At 41.3% G+C, this 24,343-nt stretch overlaps 1 protein-coding gene across 2 annotated transcripts; it reads left to right on the top strand.

Annotated features, from left to right (window-relative positions):
- On the top strand, window positions 1,877-22,163 carry LDHB (lactate dehydrogenase B). 2 transcript variants are annotated; one of them, XM_013988347.2, is made up of 8 exons: window positions 1,877-2,034; window positions 4,988-5,122; window positions 11,918-12,035; window positions 13,710-13,883; window positions 15,869-16,042; window positions 18,514-18,631; window positions 19,907-20,030; window positions 21,795-22,163. In XM_013988347.2, the coding sequence occupies exons 1-8, from the start codon at window positions 1,912-1,914 to the stop codon at window positions 21,960-21,962; spliced, it is 1,134 nt and encodes a 377-aa protein (XP_013843801.1). In that variant the 5' UTR covers window positions 1,877-1,911; the 3' UTR covers window positions 21,963-22,163. The 2 variants fall into 2 exon arrangements, with proteins under 2 accessions (XP_013843801.1, XP_020947911.1); XM_021092252.1 differs by having other exon boundaries at window positions 1,945-2,081.

Raw genomic sequence — 24,343 nt, forward strand, 5'->3', positions numbered from 1 at the left:
GAATTCCCATAGGCAGGCACACAGATAGCGGCCAGAACAAAGCTATTTCTGGTTCTATTCTTAACTCAGAGTAACTTGAGTCCAGTTACTTCCACGCTGGGTAGTCATTTGGACTTCATTATGTCGAACTCCTATTCCATTCTAAAATTCTAGTGGTAAAGGAAATAAGAACCTCTTATTATTTTTTTTATTTTTATTTATTTATTCATTTATTTATTTATTTATTTATTTATTGCCTTTTTCTAGGGCCGCTTCCTGCGGCATATGGAGGTTACCAGGCTAGGGCTCAACTCGGAGCTGTAGCCACCAGCCTACACCACTACCACAGCAATTCGGGATCCGAGCCTCAGCTGCAACCTACACCACAGCTCGTGGCAACGCCAGATCCTTAACCCACTAAGCAAGGCCAGGGATTGAACCCTCAACCTCATGGTTCCTAGTCGGATTCGATAACCACTGAGCCACGACGGGAACTCCTCTCTTATTATTTTTTTTACTGTCCCTCCTTCCTCCCAAAGACAGAGTAGCAGGGATGGTAAGAAAGGGGCAAATTGGGGAGATATTTAAAAGTCGACAGGGGATATAGGTCAACTTTTTTGGAAAGCAGGTAAGTAAAGTCTAGGGTGGCTTCTGGATTTCTTTCTAGAGTGACTTGCTGGTCTTGCTTCAAACTTGGATTCAGGATAAACATAATAATACTTTTGAGGTTATCCATCAAATTCTTCTTCTCCCTGATCATGTTTCAATTTGTAACTAGACTTTCCTTTAGAGTCATCAATGTTCCCACTAACTGGACTCTGTAATCCTGGAGTTTGAGGTTTATCAATTCCTCTAGACACACCCTTTCTTAGGGCTCTTTGAATTTTTATCATATTTTAGCCAAATATCTATTATCACTTTTTATCACAATTGAAGGAATGTACCTACTTGTCTGTCTCCTTGGACTGGGAACACCTCAACAACACACTGCTATATATATTCATTTTGAACCTCCCATGCTTGGCACTGAGATTAAATTAAAGCATAAGATTAACGGCCATTTAACAAAAATAAATAACTACAAAAAAACACTAGCAAAAAAATTCCTTTCAAATACAGGGAGTTTGTGAGATTGCTATACCTGAAAGCATTTTATTAAACACACACTACTGAAGGCACAATAGGATGCCTTCAACTGCTTCATCATTCATCATTCATTCATTCATTCATTGAGGTACCAGGCACTGGGCTGAATGTTGGAAACACAGATAAATTGGCAACATGCAGCTTTGGAGTAACTCAGAAACCAACAGAGAAACTCCATCTTTCTGGTGGCCCCATTATCTGCCCTGGAGATCATACAGATTGGTAGAGAACTTCAGAAATCAGGCACTCGGCCTCACTAGTTTCACAGGCAACTAGCAGGTTAACGGTTGCATTTTTGCTGAACTGAATAAGGTGGGAAAAACCCACTAGTCATTATTGCACCGAATGAACTTTATATCGAAATGATGAGAAAAGAAAATTAAGTTTTATTAAAAAAAAAAAATCCAGAATCAGCAGCACTCTTCCAGGGGAACACACCACCAGCATCTTTGCTCAGAACAGTGGTCCTCTAAAATTGACCTGGAACGCAAAACAGAAATGTACTTCTATTCTGACTAAATTTATCCGAACAAGAGGAGAAGCGTCCAGAAGAGTTTAAGATGGCCAGGTTTTAGAAATAAGGCAGCCTCTGTGTGGAAAAGCCTCTCCGCCCAGAAGCTAGCTGAGAGCGAGGCCGCCTTAGCCGCCAGAAGGTGACCTCCTCAACCGGTCGGAGGGAGGGCTGGGCACGCTTGAGCCCACGTCCTTGAACCGGATTGAGCGAGCGGAGGGGAGGGGTGGGCGGTGCTCGGGTTTCCAATCACAATAGAGAAAGCTCGGAGGCTGATGAGGGGCGGGCCCCGCTTCCTCCTCCTTCCTTGCAGATCCTGCGCCAGAGCAGACGCACGCTGCCGACTTTGTCTCCTTCGGGCGACCCTTACAGCCGTCTCAAGAACTTTCACTCCTCTGGTAGGTTTCCACTCGGAATCCTGAATCCCGGCTCTCGGGCAAACCAGGTGGGATGTGGAGGGGAATCCTTGTATAGCAAGGACAGGGAAGGACCAGGAAGGGCATCTGCGCTCCCGGGCCTTTCTCCCTGAGCATCCGGATTCGGGTGGGGGCAGCCGGCTGGAGTGCGGAGCGGTGCGGGGGCGCTGCAACCAAGCCCCGGGCTTTGTCCGCTGTGCATCTGGGCTCGCCGCCAGCCTGAGCTCTCCCGGGGGACAGACTTGTTGCTTTTGCAGCTAAATCCCGGTTCCTACGTGTCCTTGATGGGCTCATGGCGCCGCATCACTCCCCGATGCCTGCTGGCTAGAGCCCCGACACGTGCTGGAGGAGCTGGGGGTTGGGGGGAAGGGACCAGATGACCCGTGAGGTCTGGCGGGTCGTAGGCGGCCACTACCTCGGGAATGTAAAAGTGCCCGGCTTTTCCGGAATGAGGGTAAAGGGTGATCTGTGGGTTTGACCCTGCCCTCCAGGCTGTATCCGACTGCGGCACCCGCATCCCCTCCCGGAGCTTTGGGCCGGTTCATTTCTGGCCTCTTTTCTTTTCTTTTTCTTTCTTTTTTTTTTTTTTTTTTTTTTTTTGTCTTTTCTAGGGCCGCATCCGTGGCATATGGAGGTTCCCAGGCTAGGGGTCCAATCGGAACTGTAATCGCCGGCTTACGCCACAGCCACAGCAACGCAGGATCCCAGTCGCGTCTGCGACCTACACCATAACTCACGGCAACGCGGGATCCTTAACGCACTGAGCAGGGCCAGGGATGGAACCTGCAACCTCATGGTTCCTAGTCGGATTCGCTAACCCCTGAGCCAGAACGGGAACTCCTCTGGCCTCTTTTCTTGATGCTTCAGGTGCTTTGTTTATTAGCCAGCTCTTGGTGTCCAGAGTAAGGAAAGCCTAGACTTCTTCCCCTAGATACCTTCTCCTAGGAGATTCATGGTTGCTGCTTCCCCTTTTGACCTGCGCTCTGCGCTGCGGGCGCCAAGAGGAAGAGGTGGCCCCTGGGCGGCCTGCACTGCAGTCTGTGGTTGGGGCCTTGAAGAGAGGGGGCGGGGAGAGCGTGCACATTTTAGTGGATGAATTGGAGGGCAAAACGTGGTGGGCCTTTAAAAGGTTAGAGTTGAGAGGCAGTCGGCAAAGTGGATCTCTGTTCCTGATCTTAAGGCATGGGTTCATTTCAAATGATTTATAAGCACAGAAGGGGCAGGAGGGTGGGGATGTTTTTACCTAACTGCAATTAAATAACCCCTACAAAGGAAAAAAATTTTTTAAATCTCTTTTTCTCAAGAAAGATGGGAAAAAATCTGCACTGGCTCAGAATTCTAAATTGTCATTTCTGAAACCCCTAGATAGTTTAAAAGGTCTTATTTGAACAAATAATCTGTATTTCTACTAGCAGTCTTTCTGGCTTTTCGTTTTCCACTGCTTTTCTGGCTCCTCTGTATACCTGAAGGATCTGGCGAAAATAATATAATGGAGAAAAACTTTGCATTTGTATTTCTGTTCGAGTGGGAGACGCAGCATTCTTCTGATTCTACTCAAAATGTAGGACATGTGTAAGGTCATCTGTGTGGAGACAGTTGCACACCATTGTATTTTTTTTTTTTTCAACAGCATCCATAAGAAAAATGCAAATGTGTTTGTAAAGGCAAAATAACATCTTAGTTTAGTCCCTAAGAATTGGGGGAAAAAATAGAATGAAATAGTTAACTAGTTGTCTCCAAATTTAAGTACTTTATTCCAACTCAGAGCCTTACTAACTCTTACTTTATATATACAGTTACTAAACTAGGTTTTGTTACTTAGTCCTTTGCAGATGAGAAACAAAACAAGACTGGGAAGCAGGAGTACAGTTTGAAACAGGGACATTGTCTTCCTCATGCACAGTCTAGCATTAAAAGCACAAGGCAAACAATAGTCATTATAATGGGTTATAATTACAAGTGATAACTTCCAACGAAAGGGCTTATTTATCATCTTATACCCTCCCTAAGAAGGCAGGATGATACAATAAATTTTACCATTTATTTTAGTTCTCCTGAAAATTTATCTGATATCCAATGATCTGATATCCAATGTCATACAGATCAATTTGGTATTAACTCCATAAATGTTTTCTAACATTTTTGCAAACTCTGGAATTTTTTTTTTTTTTTTTTTTTGGACTACTCTTTAATGGCTGGAAAGAAACTGACTCAAAGGCTGATATTCTTCTAATGTGACTCCCTGGAAAAAAAAAAAAAACATGTATCTACTCACCTTCCAATAAGCTTATAAGCTTACAAGGTGCATTAAAAGGAGTCAAATTTTTTGCCAGTTTTACACAACATTTTTCATCATTGTTACCATCACTGTATTTATTTAAGCGCACATTGTATATCCAGTACACTGACAAATTTTAAGTGAGACTTAGAAGAATAAAAAAGAACCAAGTTGGCCCCTATCGTCTAAGATTGATACTGACCATTGGTAGCAGAAATTACATTCATAACTGGCCATTCTTTTAAACCAAGCTTAAGTATGTGTTGACACCAGGCTCTAACTTGAGTAGTTACACATAAATACTTTATAGGGGGCATCAAAACAAATCAGCTAATTTATATGTAAGTATTCATATTTTTTAGCCAGTGAATGAATAGTCATAAGGCAAAATTTCACAACTTTGTTAAATATTGCTAGAGAATCACAGACTGAAGAGAAGAACCCATGTTATAGTAAGGCTTCCTGGAGGTATTTTGCCTTGGTTAAATTTTTTGTTACATGGGTCAGGTGGTTTTTAAAAATATATTCTGTGTTCTAGAACATCATTCGGCTCTTTCAAAATGTATTTTAGGTCAGACTTGGAACAGTTGCATTACAGTTTCCCATTCAGGTTTCTTCTGTGGATGCATGCATAATATTTTGATTCTTTTCTTTCAGCGCACAATGGCAACTCTTAAGGAAAAACTGATTGCACCAGTTGCAGAAGAAGAGACAACAATCCCAAACAATAAGATCACTGTAGTGGGTGTTGGACAAGTCGGTATGGCATGTGCCATCAGCATTCTGGGAAAGGTACATTTCAAGAACACCATACCTGATAGACAATTTCAGTGTGTGTACTTAGCTCCTTAGGTGCTTGGGAATTTTATTGTATCTTTAAAAGATTTTTTTCACCTGAATAATATGAAATAAGTTGTAAACATCATGATACTTTACCTTTAAACACTTTAGTGTGTATCTCCTGGGAGAATGACATTCTTCCTTTCTGACACAGTACCGTTACTGCACTCAGGGAATTTAACACTGATGCAGTACTACTATCTAGTATACAGTAGCCAGATTAGAAGTTCTCCAGCTGTCATACCTTTTATAGCTGTTTTCACCCCTCATCTAAGATCATATTTTTATATACTCATCATATCTCTTTATTCTTCTTTAATCTGGAACTTAGCCTTTCTTTGTCTTGTGTCATTGATATGTTTGTAGAAACTCCCATCAGTTTTGTAGAATGTCCCTCAATTTATGTTGGTCTGATGTTTCCTTGTAATTGGGTTCAGGTTAGATTGAGGGGTGGGGTTATGACCAGGTAATGGCAGGTTCTTCGTGAAGCATCATATCAGGAGGTGTGTAATGTCTGTCTTGTTACTGATGGTGCCCAAGAGTCCTCTGATTAAAGTGGTAACTGCAAGATTTCTCCACTGCAGAGGTCTCTTTACCCTCTATAATAATCTGCATAGTTGCTTTTGAAGTCATGCAAATATCCTATTCTCAAACCTCCACTCGGTCATTTGATTTTGAAATAATTTCAGAAAATTAGCAAGAACAGTTTTTTACAGAGTAATCTTTTATATCACTTCACCCAGATTTACCAATTCTTAACATTTTTTTCCATATATACATATATATATATATATTTTTTTTTCTGACCCATTTGGGAATAAGTGCAGTCATGCCCTTCCTTTCCTTCTGTCTGTCAGAGTACACTTCCTCAGAATAGGACATACTCTCACATAATCAGTGCAATTATCAACATCAGGAGATTAACACTAATGCCACGCTACTAGCACCTTCCGCTCCTCTAGACTGCATTGAATAATTCCTAGCCAGGATATTTCTATTTACACAGTTTAAATTCTAAAGGCACAAATTCTGAATGAATCTTCACTAGGAAAAAGTCATCAAAAAAAATCAACTAGGAATTCCCATCGCGGCATAGCGGAAACAAACCCAAATAGGAGTTTCCGTCATGGCTCAGTGGTTAGCGAATCCGACTAGGAACCATGAGTTGCGGGTTCCATCCCTGGCCTTGCTCAGTGTGTTAAGGATCCTGCGTTGTGGTGAGTTGTGGTGTAGGTTGCAGACACCACTTGGATCCCGCATTGCTGTGGCTGTGGCTGTGGCATAGGCTGGGGGCTACAGCTCCGATTAGATCCCTAGCCTGGGAACCTCCATATGCTGCAGGTGAGGCCCTAAAAAGACAAAGAGCCAAAAACAGAAAAATCCTACTAAAATATGTAGTACACACCAATGCAGGTGTTTTTTGTTTTGTTTTGTTTTGTTTTGTTTTGTTTTTTTTTGCTTTTTAGAGCTGATCTGCAGCATATGGAGGTTCCCAGGATAGGGGTTGAATCGGAGCTACAGCTGCCGGCCTACGCCAGAGCCACACCAGATCCTTAACCCACTGAGCAAGGCCAGGGATCGAACCCACAACCTCATGGTTCCTAGTCGGATTCGTTTCCATTGTACCACAATGGGAACTCCCGATGCAGGTTTTCTTTTGTACTTTTACCTGCTGGTTTAATTGACTAGTTTTCTCGATTTGGACAGCTGCTTCCCAAATTATTGGGAATGTGAGTAATCACAGTTTGATGCTGTACTAGTTAAAATGAGTATTCCAACTTACCTTTTTTTTAACCTATTTATTGAGTAGGTACCATGTTTGAAGTATTTTGACTCAAGTGCTTCATTTTAAACAACCTCAAGAAATGGAAATTGTTCACATCCTGTTTCCAGATGAGGTAGCTGAGACTTGAATAGATTAAGTGGCCTGATTACAGTCACAGCTACATTTTGAGCCCAGGATTCTGAACTCTTAACATAGTGACTCTGCAATTTCTTTTTATTCTATACACATATTCGGGCAATTAGAGACATAAATATTTTTTTTTAAGTTGAAGTATAGTTAATTTAGAGTTGTGTTTCAGGTTTACAGCAAAGTGATTTAGTTATACATATGTGTGTATGTATGCGTGTGTACATATATGTATATAACACACATAAATATATATCCCTTTCCAGATTCTTTTCCATTACAAGTTTTTACAGGATACTGAGTATACTTTAATTCCCTGTGCTATACAGTAGGTCTTTATTGTTGACATGTTTCATACATAGTAGTAGTGTATATATGTTAACCCCAAACTCTTAATTTATCTCTCTCCCCACCCAGATATAAATGTATTAATAAAATGCTCGGTAAAGATTTTTTATTCCTCCTGCTAATCTCAAAATTGGGACTTTTAAGGAAGCTACATCTGAGCTATCATGATTCTATAAGGAGTACCTCTCTGATCGCTTTAACTGTAAATTAAAAGTCCTCTTTGGTAAATAATTTAATTGAGACTCTCTCAGCAGTTATATAATACTTTGGCCTAATTCAAGTGCTTGAGAACAGACCAGGCTACTAACACAGTAGGAATCTTCCAGCTGGGCTGCCATGAAGGAAGGACTGCCTTCTTCAAAGACCATCTTACTAATTAAAAATGTTTAAATCTTACTTTCAAGGGGAGGATTAAAAGTCAAAATTGTTATTAATGTTTGATAAGGACTGTAAGCCCCACTCCTTTAATAAGAAAGGGAACCAACAGTGCGACTTTGTCAGGTGCCTGCAAGTTACCTTAATCTTCCACGAAAGCGCTAAGGAGTATTGTCAGCTATATATTATTACTGTTGGAAAACGAAAAACAAACAAAAAAACTCAGAAAGATAAAGCACCTTGATTAAGATCATAGCTGGTAGGTGGCAGGTCCGGCCTCTTGAGTCTATTCCTGGTGTTCTTTTCAGAGGTCGTTCACACACTGCCCTGGCTCAGAAAGTGAGCCAAGCCACCAGAGATGGAGGTCAAGAAGGCCCACACCTTGGGTCGGCCCTGGGAGATAGCTGGGACTCTTTACTGAGTACAGTGTCCCACCGTTACAAAAACTCAGGGGAGTTGTGGCTTAGGGGGTTAAGAACCCATTAATATCTATGAGGATGCAGGTTCGATCCCTGGCCTCATCAGTGGATTAAGGATCCAGCGTTGCCGAAATTGCTGCGTAGGTCACAGATGTGGCTCAGGATCCCAAGTTACTGTGGCTGTGGTGTCGGCCAGCAGCTTGCTCTGATTCAACCTCTAGCCTAGGAACTTCATATGCCACAGGTGCGGCCGTAAAAAGACCAAAAAAAAAAAGACTCAGGTGTTTTCTGCTTCTCTTGCCCACTGTCCCCATCCTCATTACCATAGTGAGCTTTAAAAATTAAAGTAGCTCCCCTACTTCAAACTTTCTGATAGTGTCACAGCGCTCTAGCCACAAACATAAAATTGGGTGAGGGTCAAGGATCTCTCCCTGCCTGTCTGTTAGAGCAAGAAGGGGTGCACACCTCTAGGGGGCGCCATTCACAGAGTGTCAGGAGAGCCTTCCTGTGCTGTGTGGTGATACTGCCCCTGACTTCTTCCCTTACCTTCCGCCCTTCAAAATACCAAGCTCGCTTGCTGCTTAAGCCCTTTTAATAATTGATTTCCCTCTCCCCGGTGTCTGCCCTAGAGCATCAGAGTTGACCCCTTTCCATCCTTCATGTTATTGGCTTTGCCGGCAGGCTTCCCTGACTATCCAATGCCAAGTAAATTTCCTTCCAGTAGTACCTTTAACTTCATATGCCTTATGCTGCTTATAGCATTCCCATTATCAGAATCATCTTAAATTGTGTGCTTTGTGCCTGTTCCCTTCCTGGTACCTTCCCTGAGAGCAGGAACTTTGCCAGATTTGGTCAATACTGCAGCCCTCATTAGTAGAATAGTGCCTGGCTCGTTCAGTATAATTTTGTATTAAATAAATGAATATCCCTGCCATTACTAAAAAAAATGCATTTCCATTTGGTCAACGGTTGATCATAGCTTTTCCATTTTCATGGCTTCTGCCCCCCATCAACCACCCTCAAGCCCCGTGTTTTAGCTGCCAGGGTCCCATCATATTGTCAAGGTCCCGTAGAGCTTCCCTGCAGTTATTCTATCCTTAGCCATTGTCTAGCTATTTTTGGTTTGAGTGTCTGTTTTTGATTTAGTCAGCCGTGGCCACACCCTTGTGCTATAGACATAGCAAAAGATGTCGCATAGAAGGAGCAGTGTAATTACAGACATACCGCAAAGTAGTTTTTGCAGCGCAGGACCTGGCTTAAAAGAGGGACTTAAATTAAAATTTTGTATTTGTATAAGAATAGACAGGTTAATGGAACAGACTAAAAGCCCAGAAACAGGCCCAAAGAGTATTGAATAAAAAGTGGCATTCCAGAGGAGAAGATGACATTGAATACATGGTGCTTGTCCATTTATTTAGCTAATTATTTGAGAAAAGTTACTTTTTCCTCCCATAAATTTCATGCAGACTAAACACCTGAATATTAAAAATGCAGCCATCAAGGAGTTCCCTGGTGGCTCAGTGGGTTAAGGATCCAGCATTTCCCTGCTGTGGTGCAGGTTCAATACCTGGCCGAAGAACTTCCACATGCCACATGTGCAGGTCAAGAGAGGAGGGGAGGCAGCCATAAAATATTAAGGCTGAAATTTATTAGCTAAGAAGGTCAAGAGGTAGATAATTTTGGATATATTTGGTCCACACAGGATTTCAGATATTTTTTACAGTAGGTTAAACTAAGATTTCAACAGTGATGCTCTTGGCTTCTCTGACTCGGACCCCTAATAAGTTACTGCTTTTGCAATTAATCTAAACCTTGATGTATCAAACCTTTTAAAATATATTTACGACTTAAGTGGAATGTACATATGGTAAATTCAGAGGCTAGTATACAGTATGACTACAGAGATTTATTTAAGCCAAAGTGTCAGTACTTAGTCACACATCCATTTGCTTGCCACCAACTGGGAGGATATTCAGTTGCACAGATGCAGCTAAATTCAGCGCTGCAATTATTTTCTCCGAGTGTTGGATCGCTTCCTTCCTTGCCAGCTGACTATGCACTTCTCAGCCAATTCTCTACCCACTGAAACAAAAGACAGGATCTAAGATCCTATGACATCCTTTTGCACTTAAGCCCCAAATTAAGCCCCATTGATTCAGTGGCACGCACGTGATGGTCCCAAAATAAGAGTGATGTTCCTGCTGCTCGGAACCTTGACCGAACTGTCGAGCTACTGAGTATGAGTTTAGGGCTTCAGAAACACAGATGAGGGTTTGGTGTGACCTTGTTAGAGGTGTCAGAGGAATGAAACCATTTTAAAAGTGTTCAAAGGTGTTGTAGTTGAAAACGGGTGAAGATAAACACCAGTATTTGACATATATGGAAATGAGACAATATTTACCAAGTCCTCCCCAACTCATAAAAGGGTTGTTTCAGAAGTTTGCAAGTGAATCAATTGCTTGCAACTAAGAGCACATTCAGTCACAGGGAGGCTCAGGGAAACCCTCACAGGCCAGCCTACAATAGCTCACAGCTTGAGGCCAGCTGCCACTGGGATTCTGGAAACAGGAGACAGTGTTCATTCCTAGGCTCCTGTGAGGAGTGGGATCTGCTTTGTTGGCAAGCTGAACGTGACTAAGGATTCTCCCTCTCTTTGCTTCTCTCTGCTGCTCAGTGCCGCCTTCTCTGCACCCATCATATGAAGTCCTCAGCAGTGACAACACTGGATCCTTAAACTGTTAGGTCACTAGGAAACCCAGCTCTTAGATTATTCTTAGTCTTCAGAATGCTTCTGGAACCCCAGTTACTTAGTCTTATTTTCCCTGCAACCCACCCACCACCTACAGAACCGACCACACTATCCTTAGAAGTATTTTTTTAAAGTGTGGTATGTTAAATTATTTTGCTAACAACCCTAGAACCCATAAAGGCAAGGATTCTGGTCATATTTCAGAGGGGGAGGAGAAGTGCTTTTTAAAGAACTTTAGAAGCTGAAAAGTTAATAACATGCAGGTAGATTCACACACACACACCGTCATTTTTCCTAGAAGATCGAAGCCATGCTGAAGAATGCACATGATTACTGATTTGGTTTTACTTGGGTCATGTGGCACAGGATGACATGAGAGTAGAAAACAAGAACTCTGAGACTGGGCAAGTTTGGGTTGATCATGTATGGAGAATTTACTAGTACTGGATGCCTGGTGTCCATAAGACTGTTATTCCCCACCAGGACCTTGGCCGGAGCCAACCTGAGGCTTCCAAGCTTCAACCAGGGCTTCAAATCCTGCTATAAAATGAACTCAACCTCTTGATGGTTTCGGCCAAATCTGCCCTCTCACAACCCTTCTAAATTGGGGGTGACCTTCAGGGATGGACACACTGCCCAAGCTTGTTTGTGGGTTTGTGTGTCTTTTTTCACTGTCATCCCCAACACTCTGAGGCCACTGTTGAACCAAGTTGGTTTCATACCTACATCTTCTTTAAGCAATTAATGGAATGCTAGGAGGTGAAATATGAAAATTTGGTGTAAATATTAACAGTTGGTTATTCAAGACGTTTTGTCATGAAATTGTTGAAAGAGCACACCTAGCTCCATGGTGAAAATTCTCTAGATCTTTAGACGTTTGGTACTTGTCTCTAGCTTGTGCAGGCGTGGCTTAGGTGTCCTAACACCTGATTTTGTGTTTACAGTCTCTGACGGATGAGCTTGCTCTGGTGGATGTTTTGGAAGATAAACTCAAAGGAGAAATGATGGATCTGCAGCACGGAAGCTTGTTCCTTCAGACACCCAAAATTGTGGCAGATAAAGGTAGTCTCATTTCATGCCCAAAGTGGTCAAATAAATGGATATCCTCCCTCCTTGATAGAAAATGGATTTTCCCATTCTAGTGAATCTAGTGTTGGCAGTTCCTTCCTTTTGGGTCCAGTTCATCCTCAAGGACAGACACAAGTGGTACCTCTATAAACTCTCCCCCCACGTGGCTTCCATGGACATGATAACATTTGGGGGAAATTGTATTATAATGCTTGTTTACATGTATCTGAGAACAGGGATGTTTCAGATCCAAAGACGTATTGGTACAAGGCAATTTGCGTGCCTTGAAGAAACTAAATAAATTCATATTCTAGGTATCTTTAGGCAGGTACTGTCCCCACAGCATGGCTGTACCTATAGATATAGAAATAGGGAACTCCAAAATAATTTCTAACAATTCTGCTACTGATAATAGCTATTGCTAATTGGATTGGTAGCATTCTGGGTACTGTGTGAAACTTTTTACATGTCTCATCTTCACAGTAATCCCTATGAGAGGTAGGTCCTATTCTATCTTACGGGAGAGGAAGCTGATTAGCTATCAAAAGTCACTTAGCAACATGGTTTAATTATATGAATCATCCATAGCTATTGAGTCTAATGGTCGGGTCACAAGGCAATGTCTGTATGAATTGGGAAAGGATGTACGTACTTGAAAAATGCAGTATTCTCTAAAGAAGGTCCCTGGTAAAAGTGAAGAAACTTTTTTAATATATTAAGTGTTAGAATTAATGAACAAACACTTCACTGCCTTTTCTTCCCCTTCGTGGATTGAATTTACATTGCAAGTCTGCAGTTTCCTTTAAATTTTTTTAAGTATAGTTGATTGAAAATGTGCCAATTTCTGCTGTACAGATATATGTCATACACATATATGTACATTCTTTGCGGTTACCTTTAAATTGCCTTTTTTTTTTTTTTTGTCTTTTTGCTATTTCTTTGGGCTACTCCCGCGGCATATGGAGGTTGCCAGGCTAGGAGTCGAATCGGAGCTGTAGCTGCCAGCCTACGCCAGAGCCACAGCAACGCGGGATCCGAGCCGCGTCTGTGACCTACACCACAGTTCGCGGCAACGCTGGATCGTTCACCCACTGAGCAAGGGCAGGGATCGAACCCGCAACCTCATGGTTCCTAGTCGGATTCGTTAACCACTGCGCCACGACGGGAACTCCCTAAATTGCTTTTTTGTTGAAGGGCTGCCTGTTGACCTTTTGAACTCACACTTTTTTTTTTTTCAGCCACTCCCATGGCATCAAGAAGTTCCCAAGCTGGGTATCAAACTAGCACCACAGCCATGATCCTTAACCCACAGAGCCACAAGGGAACTCCCCATGGACTCGCTGATTATGCTTTGTATTATTACTGCCAGTTCAGTATTCTCTAAAGCCAATAGCATTTTGAGGTTGTTCGCTGGAAACAATTTATGGCCTTCTTTATTTCCTGGGTTCACTTTCTCAGCCAGTGTTGTTGTTGGCATGTGTCCATATGGCTCAAGGAGGAAAACGCCACAGAACACTGGTGTTGCAATGCAGCACCTTATATAGAACACATAATTCTCACAGAAGTTCAGGACATTTACGTATGTTTGGCTTTCTAGAGCACATCCTATGGCGTGTTTTGGTGATAAGTTGTATGTCAAGTGCCTTACCTTTTCCCCTGTCCTTTAAGATTACTCTGTGACCGCCAATTCCAAGATTGTGGTGGTGACGGCAGGCGTTCGCCAGCAGGAGGGAGAGAGTCGTCTCAATCTGGTGCAGAGGAACGTCAATGTCTTCAAGTTCATCATCCCTCAGATTGTCAAGTACAGTCCTGACTGCATCATAATTGTGGTTTCGAACCCAGGTATTATAATGCCTTAAGTTCTGTTAAATTCAATATTTTGAATATTTGTTTTTTCTTTTTTTCTCTGAACTTAAAAAAAAAGTGTTCACTGGCAGAAGCGATTCACATGTCTTCGGTTATTGGCCACAAAAGAATGTTTGCAACACCAGTGGCTCCATCCCAGCATTTTAAGCCAAATGCTTAAAAATGGGAGAAGCGTTTTATATCAAGCAGTGTCATCTGCTTGTTTTATCTGGGTTTGTTGCAGAGTCTAAAAACTCTTAAAATTTGCTGTCAAGCCTCTCCTGGGATGCATAATGAAACATTTGAACGAGGTCTCCATTTGGAATATTTTAGCGTATTTGACCTTCTGTTTTAGAGGAAATGCATTCTAGTCTCCTTATTTCTAAATTTCTTTGAAATGGATTTGATTAAATTTGAAGAGTTTAAGAAAACCATTAGTCTAGGCTTACAGATAGAAATAGACTGTATTTATGGACAAATACATGTTAAACACCAAATGTTGTAACTTAAAACTTCTGGCTAGAAAGAATTGCATTTTTTTAGCCTAAACAGTCAAAATTCACTCTCTATTTCACACTTATTTTGCCTTACAATTTGCCACCAAGTTTACTATTTACTGGTGAGCAGAGTAGATATATTAATGAAATGGTAAAACCTATGATCTCTGATACACCCCATAGAGAAAAGTGATAAATAAGAGCCAGGAGAATTCTTAAAATTTGAGATATTGAGAGATGCAAGCCAGCAAGACCAGAGATGATTTTAATATTCTCTGCAACCCTGGGTTGGCGTTTCCTTAATAGTTTAGTCTTGCATCTAAAATTTCTCATAAATGTAGAGGGGCAGATAGGTTGAACATGAATGACAAACAGCAGGCACAGATGAAGCCGTCACATCCTGTGTTTAAGGCAAATGTTATGAACTGTTTATACAACTTTCCAGGTATAGCTTCAAAGTCTTAACTCACCAGGGAGTCACTCCCACTGAGTCAAAGTTACCAAGGAAGAGTTTACAACATCCGGGCCAAAACGACCTTAAAATATCTTAGCTGGTGTCTGTCTGCTGGGGGTGGGGGGGGTGGGGGGGTGAGACTTACCTTCCTTGTGTGCACATTTTCCTGCTTTTTACAGCAGAGCCCGTAAGTGCTAATGCTGTTCTCTAGACCAACAGGTTTTACCCCTGTGCTGTCTCCGGGTTGTGCTGCACCAGAGCAAAGGCTCTGTCATAGAATTCCTATCATTAAAGACTAGAAAATGCTAGGGTCTTATTCCCAGGAAAATTTATAGTAGCGTGTGTTTGTAATTTAACCAGTAGTTTTTGGTTTATGATGACAGTCATTACAACCATGGAATGTTAGAACTGGAAGAAACGTTAAGGGATGATCTAATTCAACTTTTTTCTTTTCGCATAAAGTAAATTAATCCGCAAGAACCTACGGTATTCTTGCCTCAAGTAATGATGTAAATAAAACCCCACAATGTTGCATTTTTTATGTTTTTATGATCGTTTTTACTCTAAAGCTTAGATATGTTTTCTTATCTTTCTAACCCATGGACATCTTCACTATGAAAGTCAAGTATTTACATTTTTCTGATCATATCTCATTTGGGGAATGGGGCCGTGGAAGAGGAGGAAAGCAGGGCACCCACCAATGGACTTAGCAGTTGAAATCAGTTTTGTTTTGTTTTTTGTCTTTTTTTTCAGGGCTACATCTGCGACATATGGAGGTTCCCAGGCTAGGGGGCAAATCAGAGCTGTAGCTGCTGGCCAACGCCAGAGCCACAGCAACACCAGATCTGAGCTACGTCTGCGACCTATACCACAGCTCATGGCAACGCCGGATTCTTAACCCACTGATCGAGGCCAAGGATTGAACCCACAACCTCATGGTTCCTATTCGGATTCGTTTCCACTGTGCCACGACGGGAACTCCTGAAATCATTTTTAATGTACTTAATGTTTGTTATTTTTTAAATTTTTAGTGGATATTCTCACATATGTTACCTGGAAGCTAAGTGGATTACCCAAGCACCGTGTGATTGGAAGTGGATGTAACCTGGATTCTGCAAGGTTTCGCTATCTTATGGCTGAAAAGCTTGGTGTTCATCCCAGCAGCTGCCACGGGTGGATTTTGGGAGAACATGGCGACTCAAGCGGTAAACCAAACACCACACACACACACACACACACACACACACACACACACACACACACACACACACACACGATTTCCTGTGCACTTATGGTATTACTCTTGCCGTTCTGAGTTTTTGTTTCTCCATTTTATTTTTATAATTTTAATGTGCTTTACGTTACAAATAAGGAATTTGGGGAGGATACTTTGATACTAACTGGGTGAACATCTGATTCCTCATCAATTTTTTGCCTGCTAAGTTGACCATTCAGTAATGATTTTTAGTTAAATAAATTATTACTATGATAGTTGTCAAACATTTACTTTTTTCCTACCATGCCCACAGCCTGTGGACATCCGGGCCCGAGGATCAAACCTGTGCCACACACAGCAGTGACAACCCTGAATCCTTAACCACTGTGTTATAAGGGAACATCCCAAACATGATATTCTGATTCCATCATTTCTTCTGATATTATTCGTATTCAACTGAAGGAGGAGCTTTTTCTTTTTTTGCTTTTTATGGCCATATCCGCAGCATATGGAAATTCCCAGGCTAGGGGTCGAATCAGAGCTGCAGCCATAGTAATGTCAGATCCAAGCCACATCTGGAACCTACACCACAGTTCATGGCAAAGCTGGATCCCTGACCCTCTGAGCGAGGCCAGGGATTGAACTCACATCCTCATGGATTCATTTCTGCTGCACCACAGCAGGAACTCTGATTTTTCATTTCTTTCTTATTTATGTCAACATAGTCTCAGATTTTTGTTTTATTCCACAAATGTCGTAATGTGCAAATTGTCTAGAATTTGGCAAGTAACAGGCCCTTAAGCTGGCTTTTTTGTCTTGTTGACATGTCTCATCATTTTTTGACCCCTTCCTTAGGACAGCAGCGTGTACAAGGTTCATATCATACTCTCCTTTTCTCAGTACTAGAATCGTCTATTTCTCCAGAGGGTCCTATCTCCTTCTACGGGCATCATATTTAGAAACTAAGACCTGGGCATAGCTATGCTCATGTTCCTGGTATGTCTTTGCAGGCCCTTTCAGTGGACAGAGCTATTGTATTCATATTTCCTGAAGGAGGAAGGAATTGGGTGGCAAAAGCTTTGAGTAGAGTTTACTTTGGTACTGTAAGAATTTGATCTTAAAATTATTGCAATTTGTGCTTTCTTATATAATGATGCTGACTTTTTTTTTTCTGACACATTGTACCACTTTATTCAAGAATTTCTCATCCAGGATTTGTCTGAATTTTATTATTTGGTACAATGTCTGGTGTACAGTAAAAGCCCAATAAGTGCTGGTTATCAGTTACGCAGTTACTAGAACCACAAAAGTGGAAGAGCTGTCACATGTCCTCTAGTTCAGGGTTTGCATTTTAATGGAGAAACAGTTGAGGCAAAGCAGACCTGATGGCTCATTGAAGATTCTGTAGCTGGTTAGTGGCATAACTGCAGCTGGACTCCTGTCTTCTGAGTCCTAGCCAGTGTTTTATTCACTCATGACTGTGTCATTTTTCCCCCTCTTTCTATATTGTGTACATAAAATGAAACAAACTATGCTCAGTTAGGCCTCATTATGTAGATCTCATAGTCTTCATAAAAGACCATGAAAATGCCCTAGTTTTCTCAGCAATTAGCCTGAATTCATGAAAGTTGGGAAGCAGCTTTGCCCTTCATAGCTGGTTCTAGGCTTTACCCCCTTGCCTCTGCTCAGATTTCCTGAAACTACAGTGTTCTCTGTCAAAGATCCCTGAGGAACACTTACTTTTCAAGGTCTGGTTCAAAGGCCTATTTTTTTGTAGTCCTTTCTGATATTTGTTTTTCCCCTACATTAAGAAGACCTTTGTTTATGGCTTATTAAACCTTCTCCATCCCTCTGGGAGAGAATATCCCATTGCTTTAGTGTCCTTGACTTAGCTTTTTCTCCAAGTAAATTCTAACTTTGGGGGACATTCTTGGAAGGAAATAATTGATCCTCTTAAGACCAGAGAAATTCATTCATGAGAAATTCATTTTCTCGAGAAATGGGACTAAACTTAGGACATAGGAAGAGATAGACTCTAGGCTTTCTCCAAGAATAACTTTTTCACTTCCCTTTAAGGAAAAAAAAAAAAAAAAAAAAAAAACAACACGGCTTATATTTGAAGAATAAGCAGGGGAAAAGTTGAAGAATTCCTCAAACCCAGTGTTTAGGATAGTCCCAAATTAGAATCCCTTATGACTTCACAAACCTAGAGAAAGGCAAGAACTCCATCTTGTCTGGGAGTATGACAGCACCAAAACGGTTGAAAGTTACAAGGTTAGATGCGTGTGGTTATTTGAGGGCAAGTGTCAGCCTTTGGGGGGTGTATTGTACACAGCTGTCATTGGAGCAGTTAAAGTGGGTAACGTGGTGAAATAAATCTGAATTGAGAAGAAATGAATTTTTAAAAATAATGTCAGGCATAGGTAAAATGTTGTATCTTTCTCTCCCCCCCCCCCATAGTGGCTGTGTGGAGTGGGGTGAATGTGGCAGGTGTGTCTCTCCAGGAACTGAATCCAGAGATGGGAACGGACAATGATAGTGAAAATTGGAAAGAAGTGCATAAGATGGTGGTTGAAAGGTAAGTGGGAGGGGGCTCGATTTAAGATAATTAATTGCATTGTTAGTTAGACAAAATTGTGAATACTTTGCATGGCTGCCTGCTCAGATAAACCTTAATATAGTTAAGAGGCAGCTTCTGAAACAGAAAAGGCTAACTTTGTACTGGTCAGACTTGCTGTGCAAGTCCCACTATCTTTTGTTACTAACCATCCTCTCTTTGTATGGCCTTCGTATCATGAAATATGGTGTCATTTTGGACTAGTGTAAAGAATGTGCTTAGCTTCAGATTGTTAGCTTTTATTTTCAGAGCATTGTAACAGACTAACTGATGTCTCAAATATGGAATCATTTAGTTTAGTTCCATTTTAATGACTTGTTTTTCAGGAATTTGACCTGTATATCTTTAGAAAGTTGAAAGGGGAGTTCCCACTCTGGTGCGTTGGGTTAAAGGATCTGGCATTGCTGCAGCTGTGGTGCAGGTCACAGCCACAGCTCAGACCCCATCCCTGACCTGGGAACTTTCCTATGCCAAGGGTGCAGCCATTTAAAAAAAAAAAAGTTGAAAGAGAAGGAAGTGGAAGAATTTCATTAGCATAAACCCTTTATGCTACAAATGAGAAAACCAGGGCTCACCCAGGTAATGTGACTTGCTCAAGGTCTTTCAGTCAGTGATAGACTGCGTTAAATAATACTCCTGCTACCTACTTCTCAAGTCCAAGTGCCTTTGTGGGTTCCAAAGTGTACAATTTGTGCTCAGAAAGTTGCCAGGCAGAGTATTGCCATCACTTTACTCTTAAGTTAGTTGGCCGTGGTATTTTATGGGGACAATGGTTAGTGACCACAAAGGGACCTGAAAATCAAGGATTGTTTTGTTCTTTGAATGTAAAGGTCATTATCTCCTGATTTCATGAATATCTTTGGAAATATTTATGTTTAGGAATAAGAAGATGGGTTGGAAAATGTACATTTTCCCACTGCGACTTTATAGGTAGTCATTTGTACAGTAAACTCTTAAAATGTGTCAAAGAGTAAACTCTTTAAATGTGTCAAAGCATTTACTTAGCACCTACCATGTAGTGTTTACATTTTCGATGTTACATGATATTAACTCATTTCACAAATTTATGAAGTGGATGCCATTGTTCTTATTTTACAGAAGTGGACACAGACAGATAAGTGAAATAATTTACTCACGATTACACAGTAAAGAGATGGAGCTGGAGTCAAACCCAAAGAGTCTGGTTTCAATGATCTCTTTTATGATTTTTTTTTTTTTTTTTTTTTTCTCCCTTAGTGCCTACGAAGTCATCAAGCTGAAAGGCTACACCAACTGGGCAATTGGCTTAAGCGTGGCTGATCTTATTGAATCCATGTTGAAAAACCTATCCAGGATTCACCCAGTGTCAACAATGGTGCAGGTAAACTGTTCTAAAATATTATATGATTTCCAGTAGAGTCATTTTAAGAACAAGATAATGTCTCGGTCCACAGTTATTTTTTCATCAGGGTTTTATGGGCAGTTTTCTCCTTTGCAACAGGAGTTTCAAACACCAAGAGCAAAAAATCTGCAGAGGCTGAGACATCACATACCTGTTTACAGTTTGTTCCTTCTTTGATGTGGCCAATTAAATATTAACTCTTATTTTATTTAGCATCATTCTCAGCTGATCATTTGAATAGGTTTAATAGTTTCATTAAGCTAGTATATTAAACTATAAATGGCTTTGATATAGCACTTGATACCTTAGCAAATTCAGTTTAATTCAGAAGCTGTGGTACAGTAGAGATTATTTTTAAATAAAGCTAAAATTGTATTAAAGCGCTGTCTAAGATAATTCCTTCATTTCCTACAAGTAACTTGATTAATATACTTAAATAATCAGTTAATTATGTAGTTAAATTGCCCCTGTGAGAAATTAATACACATGGGTAAGTTGTTTTGAAAGTAGTACTATTTTTTTCAGCAACTCTTAGGCGTTGTAAGAATCTTGCCTTAGAGTGGCCTCCACCTGGTATCCTGTACCTTGTAGGTCAACTACTGCCTAAAATTTGCCCCTTAACTAAAGGATTTTTAAAAACTTAAAATTCCATGAAAAGAAGCTTAATAAGAACCACATTGGAATGTGATTTAATTCAAAGATGTATATATCAAAATCTATTAAAGTGAATCAAAATAGAGGTGTCAATAAGTTCAATACGGTGTCAGTGAGTAAAAGAACTTACTTTTTTTTTCTTTTTTTAAAGCTTTATTGAAGAGTAGTTGATTTGCAATGTTGTGATTCTTCTATGCAACAAAGTGATTTAGCTGTACATGTACACATATCCATTCTTTCTCAATAAAAAAAAAAGCAATTATTGCTTAAGTTTCTAGTTTTGTTTTGTTTTTGTTTTCTTTTTTGGCCACCCCTTGGCATATGGAGTTCCCAGGCCAGGGATCAGGTCTGAGCGCAGCTGCGGCAATGCTGGATCTTTAGCCCACTGCACCTGGCCGGGGATCGAACCTATGTCGCAGCACTCCCAAGATGCTGCCAATCCTGTTGCTCCACAGCGGGAACTCCTTGAATTTCTAGTTTTATCGTGGCATATATTTGTATATTCCATGTATAAAATCCAATTTGAAACACAAATATTAGGGATATATAGGCCTTATGTAAGTGATTAAAAACTAAGGAGTGAGTTTATACTTAACAAATTTCCTGCAGTTCTTTTTGTTCAAACCCAGGACCTGTGATTATCTTGATCTGTTGTTTCATTTCCTGTTGGTTTTGTTTGTTTGTTTTAGGGCCGGACTCACTGCATATGGAAGTTCCCAGGCTAGGGATCGTATTGCAGCTACAGCTGCCAGCCACAGCCAGGCTTCATCTGCAACCTTCATCACGGCAACGCCAGATCCTCAACCCACTGAGCAAGGCCAGGGATCAAACTTGTATCCTCGTGGGTATTAGTTGGATTCATTTGCCCTGAGCCACAACAGGAACTCCATTTTGTGGTGGTTTGTCATCAAAAGTCCTCTTCTTCGTTGTTATTGTTGTTTTTGCCACACCCTCAACACGTGTACTTTCCCAGGCCAGGGATTGAACCCAAGCCACAGCAGTGACAATGCCAGATTCTTAACCACTAGGCCACCAGAGAACTCCATCTGGTTTCATTTCTTAACCTTGATGTTTTTCTTGCTCTGGCAGGGCATGTATGGCATTGAGAATGAGGTCTTCCTGAGCCTCCCATGTGTCCTGAATGCTCGAGGACTAACCAGTGTTATCAACCAGAAGCTGAAGGATGATGAGGTTGCCCAGCTCAAGAACAGTGCTGACACTCTGTGGGGCATCCAGAAGGATCTGAAGGACCTGTGACTCCCGGCTTCTAGGTTGTAGTAACCTACAAACTACAGTGTGATTTCCCACAAGCCTTTAGTTTTCATCCATGTATGTGGAGCACAGTTTGCTTTTATCTTCCTTAAATATGTGAATGTGGGCTCCCAGAGTCAAAGCCCATGCTTAGTTTAATGCTTTCAAGCAAGTCCTTGAACAAATAAAGTTAACTATCATAGTGTGCTTCTGTCTCTCAAATTCTTTCTTGAATGGTTCCTGAAAGATTTTAGTCTGTCTTCCTTCCTTCCTTCCTTTCTTTCGTCTTTTTAGGGCCGTACTCTGCATATGGTGGTTTCAGGCTAGGAGTCGAATTGGAGCTTTAGCTGCCAGCCTACACCACAGCCATAGCAACACTGGATCTGAGCCACGTCTGTGACCTACACCACAGGGCAGTGCCAGATCCTTGACCCAGTAAGCGAGGCCAGGGATCAAACCTGCGTCCGCATGGATGCTAGTCAGATTTGTTTCTGATGAGCCACATTGGGAACTCCGATCTTAGCTTTTCTAACTCTTCCCCCACATCATGAATCTTCCTAAATTCTGTCATCTGCATTCCATCGTTTCCACCCCTTCCACCAAACAGCACAATTCTTTGTCACAATGTGTTTACGATTTTGTTGTTGTCCTGTTTTTTTTTTTTTTTTTTTTTAAGGACTCAAGAGAAACATACAGAGATTTCCCATGAACCGCTTGTCCCCTACGCACATAGCTTCCCCCCATTATCAACATCGCTCACCAGACTGTCCTGTCTGTTACAGTCGAAGTTGACATGCCATCACCCAAAGACTAGTTTACATTCCAGTTCACTCTTGGTATGGGGGCGGTTCTGTGGGCTTAGACAAATGTATAATGACATGTATCCATCATCACAATATCAGGATTTTCACTGCTCTAAATACTGAGTTTACCATTTTAAGGTTACAACTGAAAAAAGAACTAGAACCAGTGGGTGATATTTATAAGGGAATGCATTTTATTTCTCTAAAAAGAGGAGCCTCTAAATCAGCTTCTAAAATTGAAGTGATCTTTGTTAGAGTTGGTTCCACTTGATAATGAGGAAAAATGAAAATTTGGGTTGAATTATTCAGAGCCAGGCTATTGATAGCCTAATGGGGTTAACTTCCTTGAACAAAAGTTTCCAATGTATGTAATACCTAGGGGTCAGTTTAGGTAGTGTTAAAATCATGAAGCTTGTTATCACTTAAACCTGAATTTCATCGATTAACTGCAGTTTGGGGAAAGTTAGCTACTTAATTCCCAAGCTTTAATTTTCTCACCTATATCGTGGAGGTAATGGTACTTGTTCAATATGGGTGTGTGAGTTAAATGAGAAAATGTAAAACAGAGTTTCCATCGTGGCATAGCAGAAACAAATCTGACTGGAACCATGAGGTTGCAGGGTTTGATCCTTGACCTTGTTCTGTGGGTTAAGGGTCTGGCCTTGCTGTGAGCTGTGGTGTAGGGCGGGCAGCTACAGCTCAGATTTGACCCCTAGCCTGGGAACCTCCCTATGCCAGGGGTGTGGCCCTAAAAAGACCCCCCCCCAAAAAAAAAACAAAACAGTACAAGGCTTCATTGTAAAAGTAACTAAAAACTTCAGTAGTGCTTACTGTTCCAGGTGCTTTCCATACATGGTTACTCACCTAAATCTTCCTGTTTTATAAGGCAGTGTTTCTCAACTTTGGTGTGATTGGTTTGGGCTTGGAGTAATAGGATGTTTAGCACCATTCCTGGTATCTACCCACTGGATGCCAGTTACACACCTATCTCCCCAGGTGTGTCAACTCAAGTGTCTGCATACATTCCAAATGTCTCGAAAAAAATCACCCTGCTTCAGAATCACTTCCTCTTTGAGAAAACAGGGTGTGAATGTGGCTTGTGGGGAAGGGCGTTGGAAGCAAAGCTCTTGGGAATTTAGACATAGCCATTTAGGGAAAATCTGGCCCCACCTATCAGCACTGAGAAGCCCCAGGCTAAACAACAATCAGCCATCAGTAAACAAGCTGCCGAAAGACTCCCCAAGGCACACAGATGCCTCTAATCTCATCCAGAGACAAAGCCCCACCCACCAGAGGGATAGGAATCAGCTCCACCTACCAGTGGGCAGGCACCAGTCCCTCGCAGCAGGAAGGCTACAGCAAGCCCACATACCAACTTCAGCCACAAGGGGGACAGACCCCAGAAGTAAGAAAGGCTACAACTCTATTATCTGTAAAAAGGTCACCACCCCAAAAACATATAAAAATGAAAAGACAGAGAACTATAAATCAGAGAAAGAAAAAAACCCCAGAAAAACAGCTAAGCGATCAGGAGATTCTCAGCCTCCAGGAAAAAGACTTTAGACTGTTGATGCTGAAGATGAT

The sequence above is a fragment of the Sus scrofa genome, chromosome 5, assembly GCF_000003025.6.
Source record: "Sus scrofa isolate TJ Tabasco breed Duroc chromosome 5, Sscrofa11.1, whole genome shotgun sequence".
Taxonomy (NCBI): domain Eukaryota; kingdom Metazoa; phylum Chordata; class Mammalia; order Artiodactyla; family Suidae; genus Sus; species Sus scrofa.